This window comes from Myodes glareolus, chromosome 4 (assembly GCF_982192425.1).
Source record: "Myodes glareolus chromosome 4, mMyoGla1.1, whole genome shotgun sequence".
NCBI lineage: Eukaryota > Metazoa > Chordata > Mammalia > Rodentia > Cricetidae > Myodes > Myodes glareolus.
Window position 1 is genome coordinate 117,978,329 of NC_142029.1, and position 17,452 is coordinate 117,995,780.

Genomic DNA, 17,452 nt, shown 5'->3' on the forward strand with positions numbered 1-17,452 from the left:
AACTAAAATGATTTATTACTAAATATTTTATGACTGGAAAACAACCATGAATGATCTTAATCAGTGCTATGGATAATAGACTTTTAAAACTTCAGATCATTTCTGTTGGTATCTTCATCCATTGTTTATAAGATCCTTTGTAAGCAGTAAGAGCAGGAACTAGTATGTGCTTTCCTTTATTACCACAGGACAGTAACTTTATCACAGCACTCGAGCTGGCAGTGCGTTTTGGAAAAACCCTCATTATACAAGAGATGGACGGGGTGGAGCCTGTTCTTTATCCTCTGTTGAGACGAGATCTGGTTGCTCAAGGTAAATGTTTGAGTTTCTTGAGTACCAATTTTTAAAACCAGGAATAAGCTTACAAGAGTCTCTTCTGGTGCAGCCACATAATAAATGCTTAATTGTCCCAGCAATGCAGTGTGGGGCAGAGTTCACACTGTGATTATCCGTTGTCATTGCAAGTTGTGACAGTGTATGTAATTGTTGTCCTCGGGGATGCTCATTAGAGACTCAGGACATTTCACTCATGGTAGCTGTTTAAGCACTTCCTAAAAGAAAGCCCATGCTTAGCACACCTGTGACATGTGCAAACAGTTTGAGCACAGCTAGCTACTCTTACCAGTTCTGAGAACTATAAGAATTTTTCTGAAGCCGTTGTCTTAGATGCTGCTTATAGACTGACTACTTTTGCAAGCAAGCTTCTTTTAAAAAATATTTTTTATGGTTTATTTAACTTTACTTTATGTGCATTGGTGTGAAGGTGTCAGATCCCCTGCAACTGGATCTTCAGACAGTTGTGAGCTGCCATGTGGGTGCTGGGAATTGAACCCAGGTCCTCTGAAAGAGCAGTCAGTGCTCTTAACCACCGAGCCATCTCTCCAGCCCCTGCAAGCAAGCTTTTTTTTGAAGATATCTGCACTTCTTCATGAACACCTCATATGGCTTTTCGGAAATGCTCATGAGGTCCTTCCATGCCCTGGCACTATATGAGATAATCATGTGACTTCTCTGGGCATAGCTAACAGTGAGTCAACCCTGGGACTCCCAATTTTTTAGTTGCTCATACTTTATTCACAGGACTTCCTGTGGCATAGATGCCTTTGAATGTCCCATGTTCTTGTAATTTTCTAGTAAACTCTTGGCTCGTCATTCTGGATTTAGATGGAATCCTCTTTTTGCCTCAGGAAGCATTTTTCAGGTTTAGCTGTGTCAAATAACCAAATGCATTACATTTGGTTAATTTTCATAAGTATTTCATGGACTGTAGGCGGAGTCTGCTTGTTTGCTCCCAGCCACCCGGACCTGAAATAAGCACATGGAAACTGTATTAATTAAAGCACTACTTGGCCTCTTAGCTTATGCATATTTCTAGCTAGCTGTTCTATCTTAAATTAGCCCATTTCTGTTAATCTGTGTATTGCCACTTTGGTCGACCAGTAAAGTTCCATCCAGCGTCCGGAATCTGTCTCCTCAGGTGGTTACATGGCTTCTCTGATTCTGCCTACTCTCTCCTCCTCTCTCTGCTTGGAATTCCTGCCTTGCCCTATTCTGCACTGCAATAAGCCCAAAGCGACTTCTTTATTAACCAATGTTATTCATAGCATACAGAGGGGAATCACACATCAGTATATCATTGAAATTTGTGCAAATTTTGCTCTTTGTGAGTTTAATTTTCTTTGATGATCAATTGTCATATTTTTTTGTATGATGTTATTTTTTATCACTTTAGTTTGTTGAATCTTGTTAAGAAAAATATCTGAAAATCAGTTTTGAATTTGTCTCTTTGCTTTGGTCCTGTGACTTTTGTTTGTTATAGTATACCTTGAATCCTTGTCATTATGAAATATTCTGTAACTCTAGAAGTCTTTCAAGTTTAATAGTGTGGTGCTACAGTACTATTCTATAGTTTATGGATGACTTGTGTTGAGTCAGTGTTCCCATTGCTGTGACATATGCTTATAAAAATCAACTTAAACAAGAAAATATTTTTTTGACTTATGGTTTAGTGATTCTAGGCCACCTTAGGATGGCATTGTTCTGGGTTTATGGGGAGGCATTGTATCTTGGAAGGGGTGCTGGGACAGAGTAGCAACTGTAATGGTGGTCGGGAAGCAGAGCAGTCACAGGGATGGGGTCGGGAAGCAGAGCAGTCACAGGGATGGGGTCGGGAAGCAGAGCAGTTACCTGAAAGAGAGTAATTTTAAAAGGATGGATGTGTTAACTTGTCGTTTTACCATCCATACCTTAAAATGTCAAGGAATTACTCATATTTAAACATTTACAATAAAATTTGCTTTAAATGTACATAAACAGAACAGAGAGGTAGATGCCATGTAGACAGCAGTGTGAGAGTAGATCCTCACTATCAATTAGACTGAGAGATTGCCTAGAAAGACAATAAAGCCCACCTAGGTGACACAGGCGGATTTCCAGAGAAGGCAGATGACAGCAATGTGATCAACAGTTTAGTTCAGTCTAACAGTGAACTGAACTGTGTGACTAGACTATGGGAGAGGAGGAAAACTGCAAAAGTGGGATCCAGCCTTTTATAGTTACTCTCTTTCGTGTGACAAGAACAGCTAAATGACTTCAGAATTTCAAATATGATACAGTCATATTCATTACATTCCTCATAGTCTATATTGGCCTTCTAGATTGTTCTACATTGGCTTTCCAGTCTTACTCATCTCACATGTACCTACTACTTTGTATACTTTAATTACATCTCACCACAGATGAGTTTGCACAATAATTTCCATGTTTTGTCTGGCTCATTTCCTTTATTTAATGCCCTCTAAGCTCACTCATGCATTAACAAGTGGCAGTATTTCTTCCAGGTGATCAAACAGCAATCCATATGTTTATATACTATATCTACAGTATGCTTGTCTACTGATGGACTCTTGAAGGTTTTCCTTCTTGGCTACAATAGTAATGATGTGGGTGCACATTTGAGGGTGCAAATTGTGTTTGGAAATGGTGTATCATAATCAGCTTTTTGTAATATCCAAGTAAGAAATGAGTCCTTTGGAGCATTATGTCCCCAGTGACCTACTTCCTCTAAATAGTTTCCACCTTGTGGTTCCTGCCTTCCACTAAAGCCTCCAAGTCAGGAAGCCATCCCTGGAGAAACCCCTTATTCCATCAGACTTTGATTCAGTCTCTTCCCTGCGGCCCACTAGCTGATAATCAGCATTTTCATGTGTGTCATTTTAGACATTCAGAGTCAAACCATCGCACGCTGGTTTTGGTTGTGGGTGTATACCTCGGAGAGGGATTCCTGGTCATTGTAGGGTGCTAGTTTTAATTTCTTCAGGAACTTCTATAAGGCTTTTTGTAATCGGACACCACTCTTCATTCAGTAACTGGTTCTTTTTTTGTGCCTGTTTTTCCATAGTAGCCGTCCACACAAAGGTGAGACAGCACAGCAGTTTGCCTTTGCGTTCGCCTAGTGATGAGTAGTGCTGAGCGTATTTCATTCTTTGTTGGCCATTGTAATTTCTTCTTTGGAGAAATGTTACTCAGATCCTATTCTATTTTTAATTGTGTTACTTGCTTTTCTGCTATTTATTTATAATACTTTATAATTTTTGGATGTTGTCTTTAAAATAGTTTGCAAACATTTCCCCCCAGTCTCTATGCCATCATTTTATTTTGTGGATAATGTCTTTGTAACTACTCAAATTTTTATATTCCTAGGTTTTTATTTTATATCTAAAGTACTAGTACAGTAAGTACCTTTTAACTATACAATTTAGAAATTGGGAGTAATATGTGATTACTTTTGACATATATAAACAACTCATTCAGAAAAAATTGGAATATGAATATACAGTCAATATTAAAACAATACCCATTATAAGTAGGTATCTATCGTTACTTCTTTATCCCAGGATTATTTTGATGTTATTTGATCTATGTAAATGTTAAAGTTGAACATTTATCAGGAACTCAAGGAAGAGTGAAATCTACAAGGAAAGAACATGTGTTGTCTGTGTGTATGGTTTAAGCACAAAGCCTGTTTTTCAGTAAAATGTAGTTTCTGAAAGTTAATGAATTTGTCATAGTTGTCTTTGAATGTCAGGGAAACTCACTGCCATATAGTTTTTTTTCTTTTTTCTTTTCTTTTTTTTTTTTTTTTTTTTTTTTTTTTTTTGTCTATTTGCAGAAATTCTTGCAGTTTTTGAAAACTTTGACAGGAGGTTCATAGACTATACAGAAGTTTCCTGACAACTAACTGTGCTTGTGTGTGTGTTTTGATAGGTCCACGGTATGTGGTACAAATAGGGGACAAAATCATTGACTATAATGAAGATTTCCGCCTTTTCTTGTCAACAAGAAATCCAAATCCCTTCATCCCACCTGATGCCGCGTCCATCGTGACTGAGGTGAACTTTACCACGACCAGAAGTGGACTTCGAGGGCAGGTGTGTGGGCATGAACACTTTCAGAACCGTGTTTGCTAGGAATGAATTTGTTAGGATAGAATTAATGTTTGATTAACAATTGTTTTTTTTTAAGCTTACATACTTTTATTTGTAATTCTTTGATTTTCCTCTGCAGAGAAATGTGTGTTGATTTTTAGTACCTTTACTTTTTTCACTCATTTAACAGTGTTGTCTTTGTTCACTCTCTATAATAGCGTGTTCCTCTGTGTAACGTGTTCCTCTGTGTAACGTGTTCCTCTGTGTAACGTGTTCCTCTGTGTAACGTGTTCCTCTGTGTAACGTGTTCCTCTGTGTAATTTTGACTATTGAATTTAAAACCGCTACTTCAAGATATTCTTTTCTTATGCCATAAGGCTTTCCAAGTATTTATACTTTGCATTATAATTCTTTTTTTTTTAAATATTTATTTATTTATTATGTATACAATATTCTGTCCGTGTATATGCCTGCAGGCCAGAAGAGGGCACCAGACCCCATTACAGATGGTTGTGAGCCACCATGTGGTTGCTGGGAATTGAACTCAGGACCTTTGGAAGAGCAGGCAATGCTCTTAACCTCTGAGCCATCTCTCCAGCCCCCCTGCATTATAATTCTTACATATCAATATTTGAATAGTCACTCAGAATTTATTGAAAAATTGCTTCTTTGCTCTGCAAGCTCACCTTAGTAATGGGTGTGAGGAGCACTGCAAGGCTTCCTATGGCAAGAGCGCAAGGCACAGACAATTCCTGGGGAGGGGAGCAGGAAAAACATACAACTCAATAAAAATAAAAAAATACTTTTATCACAAAAAAGAAATCTTTTCCAACATGACTGGAATATTGGATTTCCCTAAGAACAGTATAGGAAGCATAGGAAAGTTCTCTTTTTAAAAAATTGATACTATTTTTATTTTCATTGAATTGTTTTTGAAATTGCTTTATTTTCAAATTAGCATACAAAATAGTAAATATTACTATGGCATTTTTGAGGAAAATGTGTTTTTCTGTTTGGTCTTTTTAATTGTAATAATATTTGTTGGTGCAAAATGTTATTTCAATGTTGTTTTGATGATATGATATCTAATTTTTGAATTATTTATCTGTGTGTCTACATGTATATATGTATGGGTATCCATGCTCCATGATGTGTATGTTAGGGTCAGAGTACAACTTGAAGTCATTTCACCACATACATTCTGAGGATCAGACTCAGGTAATTAAACTGTGGCAGGTGCCTTTACCCACTAAGCCATCTCACTGGCCCTGATAATGTAATATTTTAATATGTCTTATATTGTAAGTAAATGTTTGTTAGTAGCTAATTCTAGTTCCATAGTTTTTATAATCTAACTTTAGAATGAAAATTTTCATACTTAACAAATACTGTGATTTTTTTTACATATCTGTCATTGCAGTGATCGCTTTTGACATCTATTTTCTGTTTCTTGTTGGGTACAAATGTGGAAGTATCTTGTACTTAGTTAGAAAGAATCAAATGATGTCACATTTATCACAGTACTTGTTGTATTTACTCATTTCCAAGGCTTGGTCAGAAGTTTTATTCTCTTTTAAAGATCATTGCTGGAATTTCTTCTTTTGTTTTTTTTTTTTTTTAAGCTTTTAGCCATAACTATTCAGCATGAAAAGCCTGATCTAGAAGAACAGAAAACGAAACTGCTGCAGCAGGAGGAAGATAAGAAGATACAGCTAGCCAGACTGGAGGAGTCTCTGCTGGAGGTGATGAGCTCTCAGCCTAGTTTCCTATTGCTGCTGCTTTATCAAATACAAGCCACAAGTGTCTGTGACCCATAAGGTGTATGATGTTTCCAGAGTGGTACAAGTATCTTAAAGTCACAATTCTAACAGAAAACAAGAATCTCTGTCTCAGAATGAATATCAGAAGGTGTTATTGTGGATGGAAGTTTCTGTCCTGCCTAGTTCCACAGCCGTTCAGTCCCAAAGAAACACACAGACCCCTACATTAATTATATAAACTGCTTGGCCAATTAGCTCAAGCTTATTATTAACTAGCTCTTACAACTTAAATTAACCCATAATTCTTGTTTTGCCACGTGGCTTGTACCTTTTCTGAGTAAGGCATTCTTATCTTGCTTCTTCTGCATCTGGCTTGTTACTCCGTCTCTGCCTTTCCTCTTCCCAGAATTCTCCTAGTCTGGTTGCCCCACCTATACTTCCTGCCTGGCTATTTCAGTGTTTTATTAAATCAATATGAGTGACAAATCTTTACAGTGTACAATAGCATTATCTGACAGTAAGTTTTAATTAAAATAAACTGTTCTAAATTAATAATCCCTTTTTATTGTGTTGTTTCATTATTCATTATATACTTGGGATTTCAAATGACATTAAAATTGGCATGAAATTATGACTAAATATAGCTGTGTTCACTTTTGGTTATTGTATATTAATATAATATATAATATTAGATACTAATATATCTAATGTTACATTTGTAAATATAAAACATGCAGTTAATTTGATATAGGAAGGCTAAGTAATGTTGAAATTTTTTAAAAAATATTTTTACCACATTAATAGTTAACATGATTGCATGCTTCATTTAATTGATTTTCTTGTTTTACAATAATTTATTATTATTTATTATTAATTTATTTTATTATTAATTTATTCTGCAGACACTTGCTACATCTCAAGGCAATATTTTGGAAAATAAGGATTTGATTGAATCTTTGAATCAGACAAAAGCAAGCAGTGCGCTTATTCAAGACTCACTTAAAGAATCTTATAAACTCCAGATTTTCCTTGACCAAGTAACTATTTCCTTTGCTGTGTTTTTATGTCAGCTTTTCTTAAATATTTGTGTTAATTTGGTAGAACATGTACAGTCAGATCTTCAGGGGAATGATTTTGTCAAATATGAAATCCATTCAAAAATACCAGAGCCTGGGGTATGATTCCTGCTTTAGGGAGGCAGGTAAGATGCCTCTCACACTGAGTATGGTCAGCTCCTGTCCACCCTGGTGGCTACGACATCATCTGCCACCTTGTTACTTATGGTAGAGATTTGCTTTAAGATGAAGTTAACAGCAAGTGTTTTGAAAGGGGGTGTGAGAGAACATCTTTGCCACCTGTGTCAGTTGGCTTTCTATTACTTTAGTGAATGTCTTGGAAATCAACTTGTAATAAAGGGTTCATTGGTCATTTACTTGTTGCTTCGGGGCTGTGCAAGACAGGCAGCACATCATAGTAGAAAGATTTGGTGAAACTCTCTCTCTTGCCGTATGTGTGAGAGAGAGCCTGGGACAATATGGGGAGTGAGTGCAGGAAACTAGGGTCCCACAGTGGCTCCTCTTTGAAGGCACTGCATTCACTATACTGAGAGCTCCCCCAGTGCCACCTCTTGAAATGTCCTTCCCTTTCTGACAATACCATTGGCTTCAGGTAAGCTGTTAACGTGCAGACTCTCAGGGAAGAGTTTAAATCTACACATCTAAACTGTGGCACCATTCTTAGACGTCTGTCTGTTTTGGTCCCTCCCTCCCTTCCTCCCTCCCTCCCTCCCTCCCTCCCTCCTTCCCTCCTTCCCTTCTTCCCTTTCTTTTGTATTTTGGCAGGGTCTTAGGCTATAGTCTGTATTAGTCAGGGTTCTCGAGAGTCACTGAAATTATGGAATGAATCTATCTCTGTATATAAATGGGATTTATTAGAATGATTTACAGGACTTAAGCCTATAAGTCATTGCAATAAATCTTAAATATTTGCGTTAATTTGGTAGAATGTGTGTAGTCAGATCGAATCCAACAGTGGCTAGCTGTGAACAGAAAGTGAAGAATCTAGTAGTTGCTCGGTCCTACAAGGCGGGGTGTCTCGGCTGGTCTTCTGTACATGCTGAAATCCCAAGGAGTGAAGGAATGGACTTGCTAGGAACACAAGACCAAGTAGGCAAAGAACAAAAGCTTCCTTCTTCTATGTCCTTACATAGAGTTCAAGCAGAAGCTATGGCCTATGATAAAGGTATTTTTTCCCACCTCAAGATTTGAAGTAAAGACGTGCATTTTCAAAGATGTGTGTTTTCTCACCTCAGAGGTCCAAACTAGAAGTGAATTCACCTGCTTCAAACCAAGCAGAATATCTGTTACAGGTGTGACCCCCATTTCTAGGTTGTAGTTCATTCCAGATATAGTCAAGCTGCCACCATAGCCATCACAAGTCCTAAATGGCTTTGCAGTGATCTTCCCCTTCAGCCTCCTGAGTGCCAGGATGACAAGGGTGGGTCACTGTGCTCAGCAGATTTTTATCTTAAGACAAGTTAAGTATACTAATTGGGTCATATACTATTTCTTTTCAAACATTTTTCTTCCCTGGTCAGAGTAGACACAGTCAATGTGAGCATCTGAACCACTCTCGTGCAATTGCCTTGGAATCCTTCTTACGCTTTGATGATTCCATTAGCGAAGAGCCAGCCTTTCATCACTTTCTCTCCTGCACAGTGCGATTGAGCTTTACTGGAAATTCATATCGCTGAGGATTTTCAGGCAGCAGCCTGACCTTTAACACACTGACATTCTAGAGTTATTGGGTGCGCTGACGTTCTTGAGTTATTTCTGTTCCCCTTGATGACTGTTCTGTTTCTCCTTTCCAATACTTTCCCACTCTTGTTCACATTTTACTCTCATCTATTGCTCCTTTGTATGCTTCAAATAGAGCTCTGTTGAAACCAGAATAAGACCAAAAACCAAAGCCTGATTCTAGTCCAGTCAATCCCACCTGCCATTGCAAAGCTAACCTTGACAGGCATTGACTACAGTCTTTCCCACAGCGTTGTGAGCACTGTGCCTTCTCTCATGCAGCAAGCATTGATGGTCTGTAGATAGGACCCACCAAAGTCATATTTGTATTTGCAGCACAGTAACAAGAAGAACATGAGACTCCACCTGCATTCAGAACCTTGCAGCCATTTATCCTATTCTCCCATGCTGTTTGTCAGAAAGGCAGCCCCTGTTTTAATAAGTACAGGCGTCATGATCACCTCTAACAGTCATATTCTCTGCTTCTGCCACAACAGCCTGTTCTTGCTTGAAGTGCTCACGCAGGATGGCGTGCCATGCTCTTGCATCACCTAAGTGATCTGCCCCCACCCACTATTCATTCTTTCTTCATCTCCAATACTCTTGGCTTTGACTAGGACCAAACCATGACCCATTTGTGATTCTACCATGTTAGGGTTAGAAAAATATTTCAAATGTCTTGCTGTAATGTGAATGTTTGAGCCTCACTCCTAAATTCCTATGTAGACATCTCTTCTCTGTTGAGGTAGGATTAAGAGGGGCACCTTTGTGGAGTGAAGGTCTCCTGGGTCAAGAGAAGAGTTACCATAAAAGAGGGCAAAGGAGACGTGCTTGCTTTCCACTCTGGAAGGCACAAAAAGAATTGCCGGACTCCAGGGATCAGGAAATGTGCCTTCAGTAGACATCATATCTGCTGCTGTGTTAGCCTTGGACTTCCTGCCTCCAGAATCCATTCTGTGTGCTTTCTCAAAGCACTCTGAGTGAGTGAAGACATTTTGTCCTTAGCTTTGTATAAATAAAGATGCTATTACCTTAAGTTACAGAAATTCTTCTTCATCTTGATTTGTTGTGTAAGTAGAGTTCAGGGTGTGTGTACAGTGGCCAGCAGGTGGCAGTAAAGCACTGGATGAGATGACCCCTCTTCTGTCTCCACTAATGATCCACAGGAGCGGGATGCCTATCTGCCTTTGGCTGAGAGTGCCAGCAAGATGTACTTCATCATCTCTGACTTGTCCAAGATTAATAACATGTACCGCTTCAGTTTGGCTTCCTTTCTCCGACTTTTCCAAAGAGCTCTGCTTAACAAGCAGGTAAGTTGTTGTCCCCAACAGCTAGAGATGTGCTGAAGAGGACCACATGTAACAGTTTTAAACTTCCTTTAAAAGAGACCATTTCTTTAATTCTGTTTTATATTCTTGACAAACTATTATAGTGTTGTTTGTAAACAAAGGAACAGTTTATGGTTTGAGAAAAGTTAATAGTAAGTGACCCCTCAAACACCAGTAATTCACAAGTGTTTGTAAAGGAAATAAATTGTCTATTAGTCGTATCACCTGAACTGTCTCCCTGCCATTTGAGACTCTAATATACACAAAGCATTGTTCTCCACAACAGAGGCAAAACCATACACTGCTTTAGCAGGCTTGTTCTCCTTGGGGAAGCTTGACAAACTATCTCACTAAGTAGGGATTTGGCTATGACACCGCAGGGATGTGTTCTGTGTGTCTGGGAGTTCAGCTGAGATTTGAGGGTGTGGCTCAGGTGTAGATTCTTCAGTACTCTGTTGGGTACCAAGGGAGAAGACTTGATGAATAGTTTCTTCACTACAAAACCACTATGGCAGTGTTGATATCTCAGCACAGAGTAGATGTACTTCTTATATGATACTTCAGGAACCAAATAATATATTCTGGTGAATAGTACAGAAATGGAATCACATTTTGTAACATTTTTGCAGACTTGTATTGTCCCAAACAACTAAAAGTCTGTCGCAAGTAGACACCACCTCTTAGTGATGGGATTGTTCAGTAATTGGGGTGTCACACTTAAAAACAGCTGTGGACATGTGTAGGTAACCCACCCTAATTTGTATCTTTAATTTTTCCTTAAATTCTTAGAGTTGGGTAGCTGAGGGGAAATGCATGTTAATAAGCTCTTTGATGACTACTGACTCCATACTCTTCAGAAATGTGTTCTGTTGGTAGATGGCTGTTCCTATGAAGCCTTTCCAGTCTGTCCAGGAGCCAGCACAGCTGCTTTTCTTCCCGTGCTCGTGCTCCTGGGCACTTATGGACTCCCAGTTGCAGTCACAAATCACTTGTGAGAAAATAAATGCAGTCGTGTTTGGTATTTGCACTTTTCTCTTGCTGAACACAGTTTCTACATCTTTTTTTTTTACAATTAATATTTTCAGACTTCCACTGGGCAGTGGTGGCACACGTCTTTAATCCCAGCACTCAGGAGGCAGAGGCAGGCAGATCTCTGTGAGTTCGAGACCAGCCTGATCTACAAGAGCTAGTTCCAGGATAGGCCTCAAAGCTACAGAGAAACCCTGTCTTGACAAACAAAAGCAAGCAAACACACACACACATTTTCAGACTTCCTTACATGTTAAGAACCTTTTGCAATGTGTTGTAACCCATTTTTTACTTTATTTTCTGCCTTTTCACTTAATTTTAAAAATAATTTTGCAAAACCAAGACCATCAAAATTACGACTCATGTTTTTTGCATTTGGTAGAATACTGTCCTTTCTTTATTGTTTAGGAAGAGAATCTTCACTGGCATTGACTGCTTAGTATTTTCACCAAGGATGCTATATAGTCCTTTGATTATAAACGATGATCTTATTTTTCCCGATACCTATCCCACTGATATATATTATTTTGATATTGTTTATATACTCAAATTTGAAGTAAAGTTTTATGTAATAGAGCTTGTGCTTTGGGGAAAAATTTTGCCAGCAAAAATTAGCTTGCTCTGTCATGGCGAAAAGAAGTATTTGTACAACTGAAGTTCATAAGGGACATTTAAGGTTTATACACCATGATTCTGATGAGGCTCTGCAAAGTGACCCAGGGTGTCCAGGGGACTGGGAGTAGGCAGTGCTGTGGTGGGGTCTGTGGCCATTTCCTGCAGTCTGCCATTTTTGTGCCGATTTTGTGTAGACACACCCATGAGGTCAGCCATGAGTGTCTTTGTGTACTGTTTGCCTTTCTCTGGTATGTGTCTCAGTCTGTGTGCATCTGAATGTCGCCATAGTGATCTGTGTGCTAGCCATTAAAGCATGTCCATCTGCCTGTGATTCTTCACACGTGCTCTTCATTCAGCCTTTTGGATTCTGAAAATTGTCTTTTCCTTGTTTTAGAGCCCTACTACACAAGAGTATATAGTTCCCTTAAGACAAATAGTAGATTTCAAGAAGATAAGAAACGCAGAAATATTATTAGCATGGTCCTTAGTTTTGACAGGTATTTAAAAATTGAAAACTATTCAGTATGTTATCAAACAGGGTGATATAATACTGTGTTGATTGAAACATTTTGGTAAAATAGTAAATATGTATAAAAAAGTAAATATGTACATTTCTCAGTAACAGTTGTTCTGTGTTAAACAATATTTGATTGGATAGTACTGACGCATGTATGTGTACATGTGTATAGTTATATGCACATTTAAATTTATTTTCATATAATTTTATAAATACAGAGTAAAAAACTCTAGCTTACAGGTGTTTTAGAATAAAATCCTTTTAATTTCTCATTTCATACGTGCGGTTATTTAGTAAACAGTCGTTAACAGTTTAATTCTTCATTTCCCGTGTGAGGTTGTATGGTAAACAGTCGTTAACAGTTTAATTCTTCATTTCCCGTGTGAGATTGCGTGGTAAACAGTTAACATGTGTGCCAGTTCCACACCTTTTACTGGAAACCTAGCTCCATTTCTCTCAATCATTAAAATTATTTTACCAGTCTTCTTTTCTGTAGTTACAAACACAGAAGTATACGCTGCTTAGTCTAATTTAATGCCAGAGCTGAAGTTTACAAGCCATGTATTCCGTGATGACTTCCGAAGTGATGTGGTGTGCAGATCTCTTGTGCTGTATCCCCATTTCCACCCGGTCAACCCTGTCTTCTTTGTCTAGTTCACATCTGTTTATTTTGAGTATATATGTGCATTTGTGTGTGCGCATGTATGTATACATGCATGTATGCGCGTGCATTTGTAGGTTACACTCAGGAGTTGTTTTCTCCTACTGTGTGGAAGCCTCAGCAGCAAGCCCCTTTACCCACTCGTCTTGATGGTCCTAGTTTTTCTAAATCAGTGGAAATAGAAATCAGTCATACAATAACGTTGTGACAATTATCTAGAACAGAATTCCAGAGTCAGTCTGAGCATTGAAGGTGTGGGTTTTATTGTACAACTTTCCAAGTTCATATTAAAGCTTATCCCACCTGAGCTGAATTGGTAATTAGATTCAAGTCTTTTAATTAGCCTTACCTCATGTTGAAATAGGTTGTGTTTTAAATGCTATTGCTATCAGAGTGATGTGTGGTTGTTGAACTAGTACTATTGGGAATTTCATTATTTTTATTATTTCTATTTTGAAATTGATTGTATTCTTCATTTATTAAAAGCTTTGATTTTATAAATTTAAAGAAATTGCATAGTATAGAATACTGCATTAGTATATAATATAATGCACTTATTTAGTTAGTTTCTTGGGGTTTGTGGACAAGGATGTTTATTTCAGAACCAACTTTGAATCTGAAGAATAATTTCTATAAAATATATGTAGATGTTTCTAAATTTCTTAATGGATTTTCAAATTCTAATCTACAGGACTCTGAAAATACAGAACAGAGAATTCAGTCTCTTGTCAGCTCTCTGAAGCATATGGTGTATGAATATATATGCCGGTGCCTGTTTAAGGTAAGGATTCATCAGATATAAACTGCTGCTCACTCCTCTGTCATTGAAATGGGCAGTTGTGTTGACAAACTCTAACTTCTAACCACATACCGAAATGTAGCCAGAAGGAAAAAAGCCAAGGTGAGGACACTAGCTAGCTGCACGTCTGTTGTAAGGTGGAAGGGCCTCTTTGTTCGTCCCATCTGCCCGGCTAGCTTACACCTGAAATAATCACACAGAAACTGTATTAATTAAAACACTGCTTGGCCATTAGCTCTAACTTCCTATTGGCTAACTCTTACATATTAGTTTAACCCATCTCCATTAATCTGTGTACCGCCATGTGGCAGTGGCTTACCAGAGATTCTAACCAGCGTCCCTCTCAGGCAGAGGATCTGGCTTCTCCTCTGACTCTTCTTCCTTCCTCCCAGAATTCAGTTCTGTCTTCTCCGCCTACCTAAGTTCTGCCCTATCAGGCCCAAAGCAGTTTCTTTATTCATTAACCAATGAAAGCAACACACAAACAGAAGAAACTCCTACACCACACGTCCTCGGTGGTCTTGTGCTTACTAAAAAGGGGATTAACCATGGGTAACATGTCATTTCCCAGCCCAGGTTCTTTATCCTCAGGTCTAGTATCGTCTGGGGACATGTCTGTGTGAAGTGGTTGTTCTGTGCCCGTGAGATAGTCACCATCCTTGCGGCTGTTAGTTGCTAATGACATGCCCTCCTCTTTCTCTCATTTGTGAACACCTAGTGTTTCTAGGCATTGCCTAGTGTCCTCTAGTGTCTTAGTGACTTTTCTAATTCTGTAAAGAAACACCATGACCAAGGCATTTTATAAAAGGAAGCATTTTCAGTGGGTGAGAGTCCATGACCATCATGGTTGGGAGCAGACAGACAAGCAGTGGGCTACAGCAGTCCACCAGTGGGGGGCAGAGGGAGCTAACTGGGAATGACATGAGTTCTTTGAGAAACCTCAAAGCCCAGTGGCACACCTTCAGCAGGCCTCACCTTTTCAAACAGTTCTACCAACTGCAGAACCAAATATTCAAACTTATCAGCCTATGGGGCATTCCCCTTTAAACCCTACAGCCTGCATTGTGTGGTGCAGTTGTTAACTTGCTGCTAGAGTCACAGGGCGGAGAGGTGCTGGCTTCTGAGTTATGAGGAGCGACTTTCTGAAGATGTCTTCCTCTTAGAAAGGATCTAGAACAGTGTTCAGTGTGAGACTCCGGAGACTTAAGAACCAAGTTTAGGTCTTTAGAGCCAGTCCTTGGGGTCAGCTCACGACATAAAGAGCTCCCACAAAGTCTGGCACCCAGGTTTAAGGAGCTGTTAGCACAGTTTAGTGCAGCACGCTCAGGAAGTCCTGAATGCTGTGCTGTGTTAGTCGAGCAGAGCCGACCGCAGCGCAGAGCTTCTGCACATTTGTTCAGAAGTCCTCTTTCAGCGGGAACTGTACCTCTTCCTGCCAAAGGCCTTGTGGCTCACTAAGGTTCTGAGACCTCCCCCTTAGAGCTTGATTTTGCGTTGTGGAAGACTGAATTGTGAGCGGACTCTGTCCTTGTAGACATCTCTGGTTCATGACAGTAAGATTCGCTCGCAGTTTCCGCCATTACGAATGGCTGCACTGTGCATAGTACCTTCGTCTTGTGTGCAGATTTAAGTGTTTTGATTCAGTAGATTTCTGGATAAAAGTGTATTTGCTTGTCTAAGGGACGTACTTGCTACTTGTTACTGTGTGTTTATAGCTGAACTAGTTAGTACTCTTACCTACAGGAAGCTGAAAGCACCTTTCTTTGGATGCTTATCAAACTGGGGGACACACACACAACAGAGGACATGAAGTTGGGACAGATATGTTGCAGAGTGACTGAGAGGAATTGGTGGGAGGTAGCTGGGGTTGAATGGAATCAAGATAGATGTTTTGAAATTTTCAAGGAAAAACATTGTAAAACTAAAAATACCATAAACATTCTCCTTTTTAACTTCACTTTTATCATTCTGTTCAGCTTGTATTTCTGTATTTCACTTATTATAATTATTCTTATTTGTGATAATTAAGGCTCTTTGCTGTTAAGTCCATGCCGTATATTTTATAATGTAATTGGCAAAGGGATAGTTTTAGCACTAATATAATTTAATGTTTCAGTGCACTCTATGGAGGCCTCTTTGAAGTCACTTTATCCTTTAAAAATACTTTGAGGTCATGCTAAGCAGGTCACAGTAGGAGAGAGGCTAGGAAGCTGACTCAATCCTTCAGTGTGCACTCAGAGTCTCTTCTTGTCTACTCTGACCTTTCTTAATCTGTCGGGAACAATTGGCAAGTCCTAAAAATACTATTTGTAAGATATTTTTTAATAGATAAAATGTCTGTTTTGTACCATCTTTTTCTGTCACTATGGAGTATGATTTCAGGATTCCACAGTGTCTGAGTAATAATGGTGAAAGTTGAGAAGCTCTATCAGTCATAAACAATGAGAATTTATCCTGAAGCATTAGTAAGGGTAGAAGTGGTTTCAGATCCTTGTGAAAGCCTTCTGGGTTTGTAGCGTCAGCCTGACATTAACCCGCCTGCCAGGGCATCTCTCACGCAGCTCTGCCGACATGCTGGTGACAGCAGTGGACTCTCATGGATTGGTATTCATGTCCATCAGACTGAATGCAAGTTGACTGGGAACATAAAATGACTGATCTGTTTTGTAGCAGGTAATGTGGACTTTTACTAAACTGAGCCAAACAGAGAAAGCTGCCTGGCTGTTTCTGCTTAGGTGACTGGCTGTGCCATTTCACTTTCTTCAGGTCAGGATACTTATTTCAGTACTTAACGAAATGTATAAATTATATATTTGTTTTCCCCAAACTTGTCATATTAATAAACCTACATGGAAGTAACTCATGCTTTTAGTATCCTCCCCATATCAACCTTTTGGGATAAAGGAAACTGTGTGTATAGCTTTCCACTGTGATGAGAGGATGTGGGAAGGAGGGCAGAATAGCATTTCAGAGCACTCTGGGACAGGAAGGCTGAGGGACGGTGCTGGGAGGAGCACTTGGAGAGTGCTATTGGGGAGCAGTAGGGAGAAGCATTAGAGAGGATGGGGCTTTAGGGGAAGTTCTAGGGGGAGCATTGAGAAGCTCTGGGAGGAGATTTAAGGGAAACTGGGAGGAGCACTGGGGAGCATTAGAGGGAGCTTTGGGAGGAGCAGGAGGGAGTACCAGAGAGAGGCACTGGCAAGAGCTGTGGATGGAGCACTCAGGAGGGCTCTGAGAGGAGTGCTGAGAGGAGCTCTGGGAGAGATGTCCCTAAGTTACCTCTTCCTTGTGCAATACTGCTTTCAAGGATCTCAGATGTAGAGAGAACAGTGGGTGAGAATCAAAAATTTTTCTTCTTTTGTATTTTCTGTGTAGTTTACCTTGCTTTCCTTTCTAAATGAATTTACTCGTTTGAGTATCATTCAGGTGGATATTGTTTTTAAACAAGCTATTATTACTAATACCTCATGATTATTAACTAATGACTTATACTCTTCTATTAAAAACTTTATAATCTATTG

The 17,452-nt window shown here is 39.1% G+C and overlaps 1 protein-coding gene across 2 annotated transcripts in view; it reads left to right on the top strand.

The window, feature by feature from the left end:
* Positions 1 to 17,452, top strand: part of Dync2h1 (dynein cytoplasmic 2 heavy chain 1) — a 215,906-nt gene that overhangs the window by 120,994 nt on the left and 77,460 nt on the right. For both annotated transcript variants that reach the window (XM_048429223.3, XM_048429224.3), the window contains 6 exons: positions 189 to 312; positions 4,267 to 4,430; positions 6,050 to 6,169; positions 7,090 to 7,224; positions 10,149 to 10,292; positions 13,824 to 13,913. In XM_048429223.3, the coding sequence (XP_048285180.3) occupies positions 189 to 312; positions 4,267 to 4,430; positions 6,050 to 6,169; positions 7,090 to 7,224; positions 10,149 to 10,292; positions 13,824 to 13,913 (777 nt within the window). The remainder of the gene's footprint in view (positions 1 to 188; positions 313 to 4,266; positions 4,431 to 6,049; positions 6,170 to 7,089; positions 7,225 to 10,148; positions 10,293 to 13,823; positions 13,914 to 17,452) is intronic.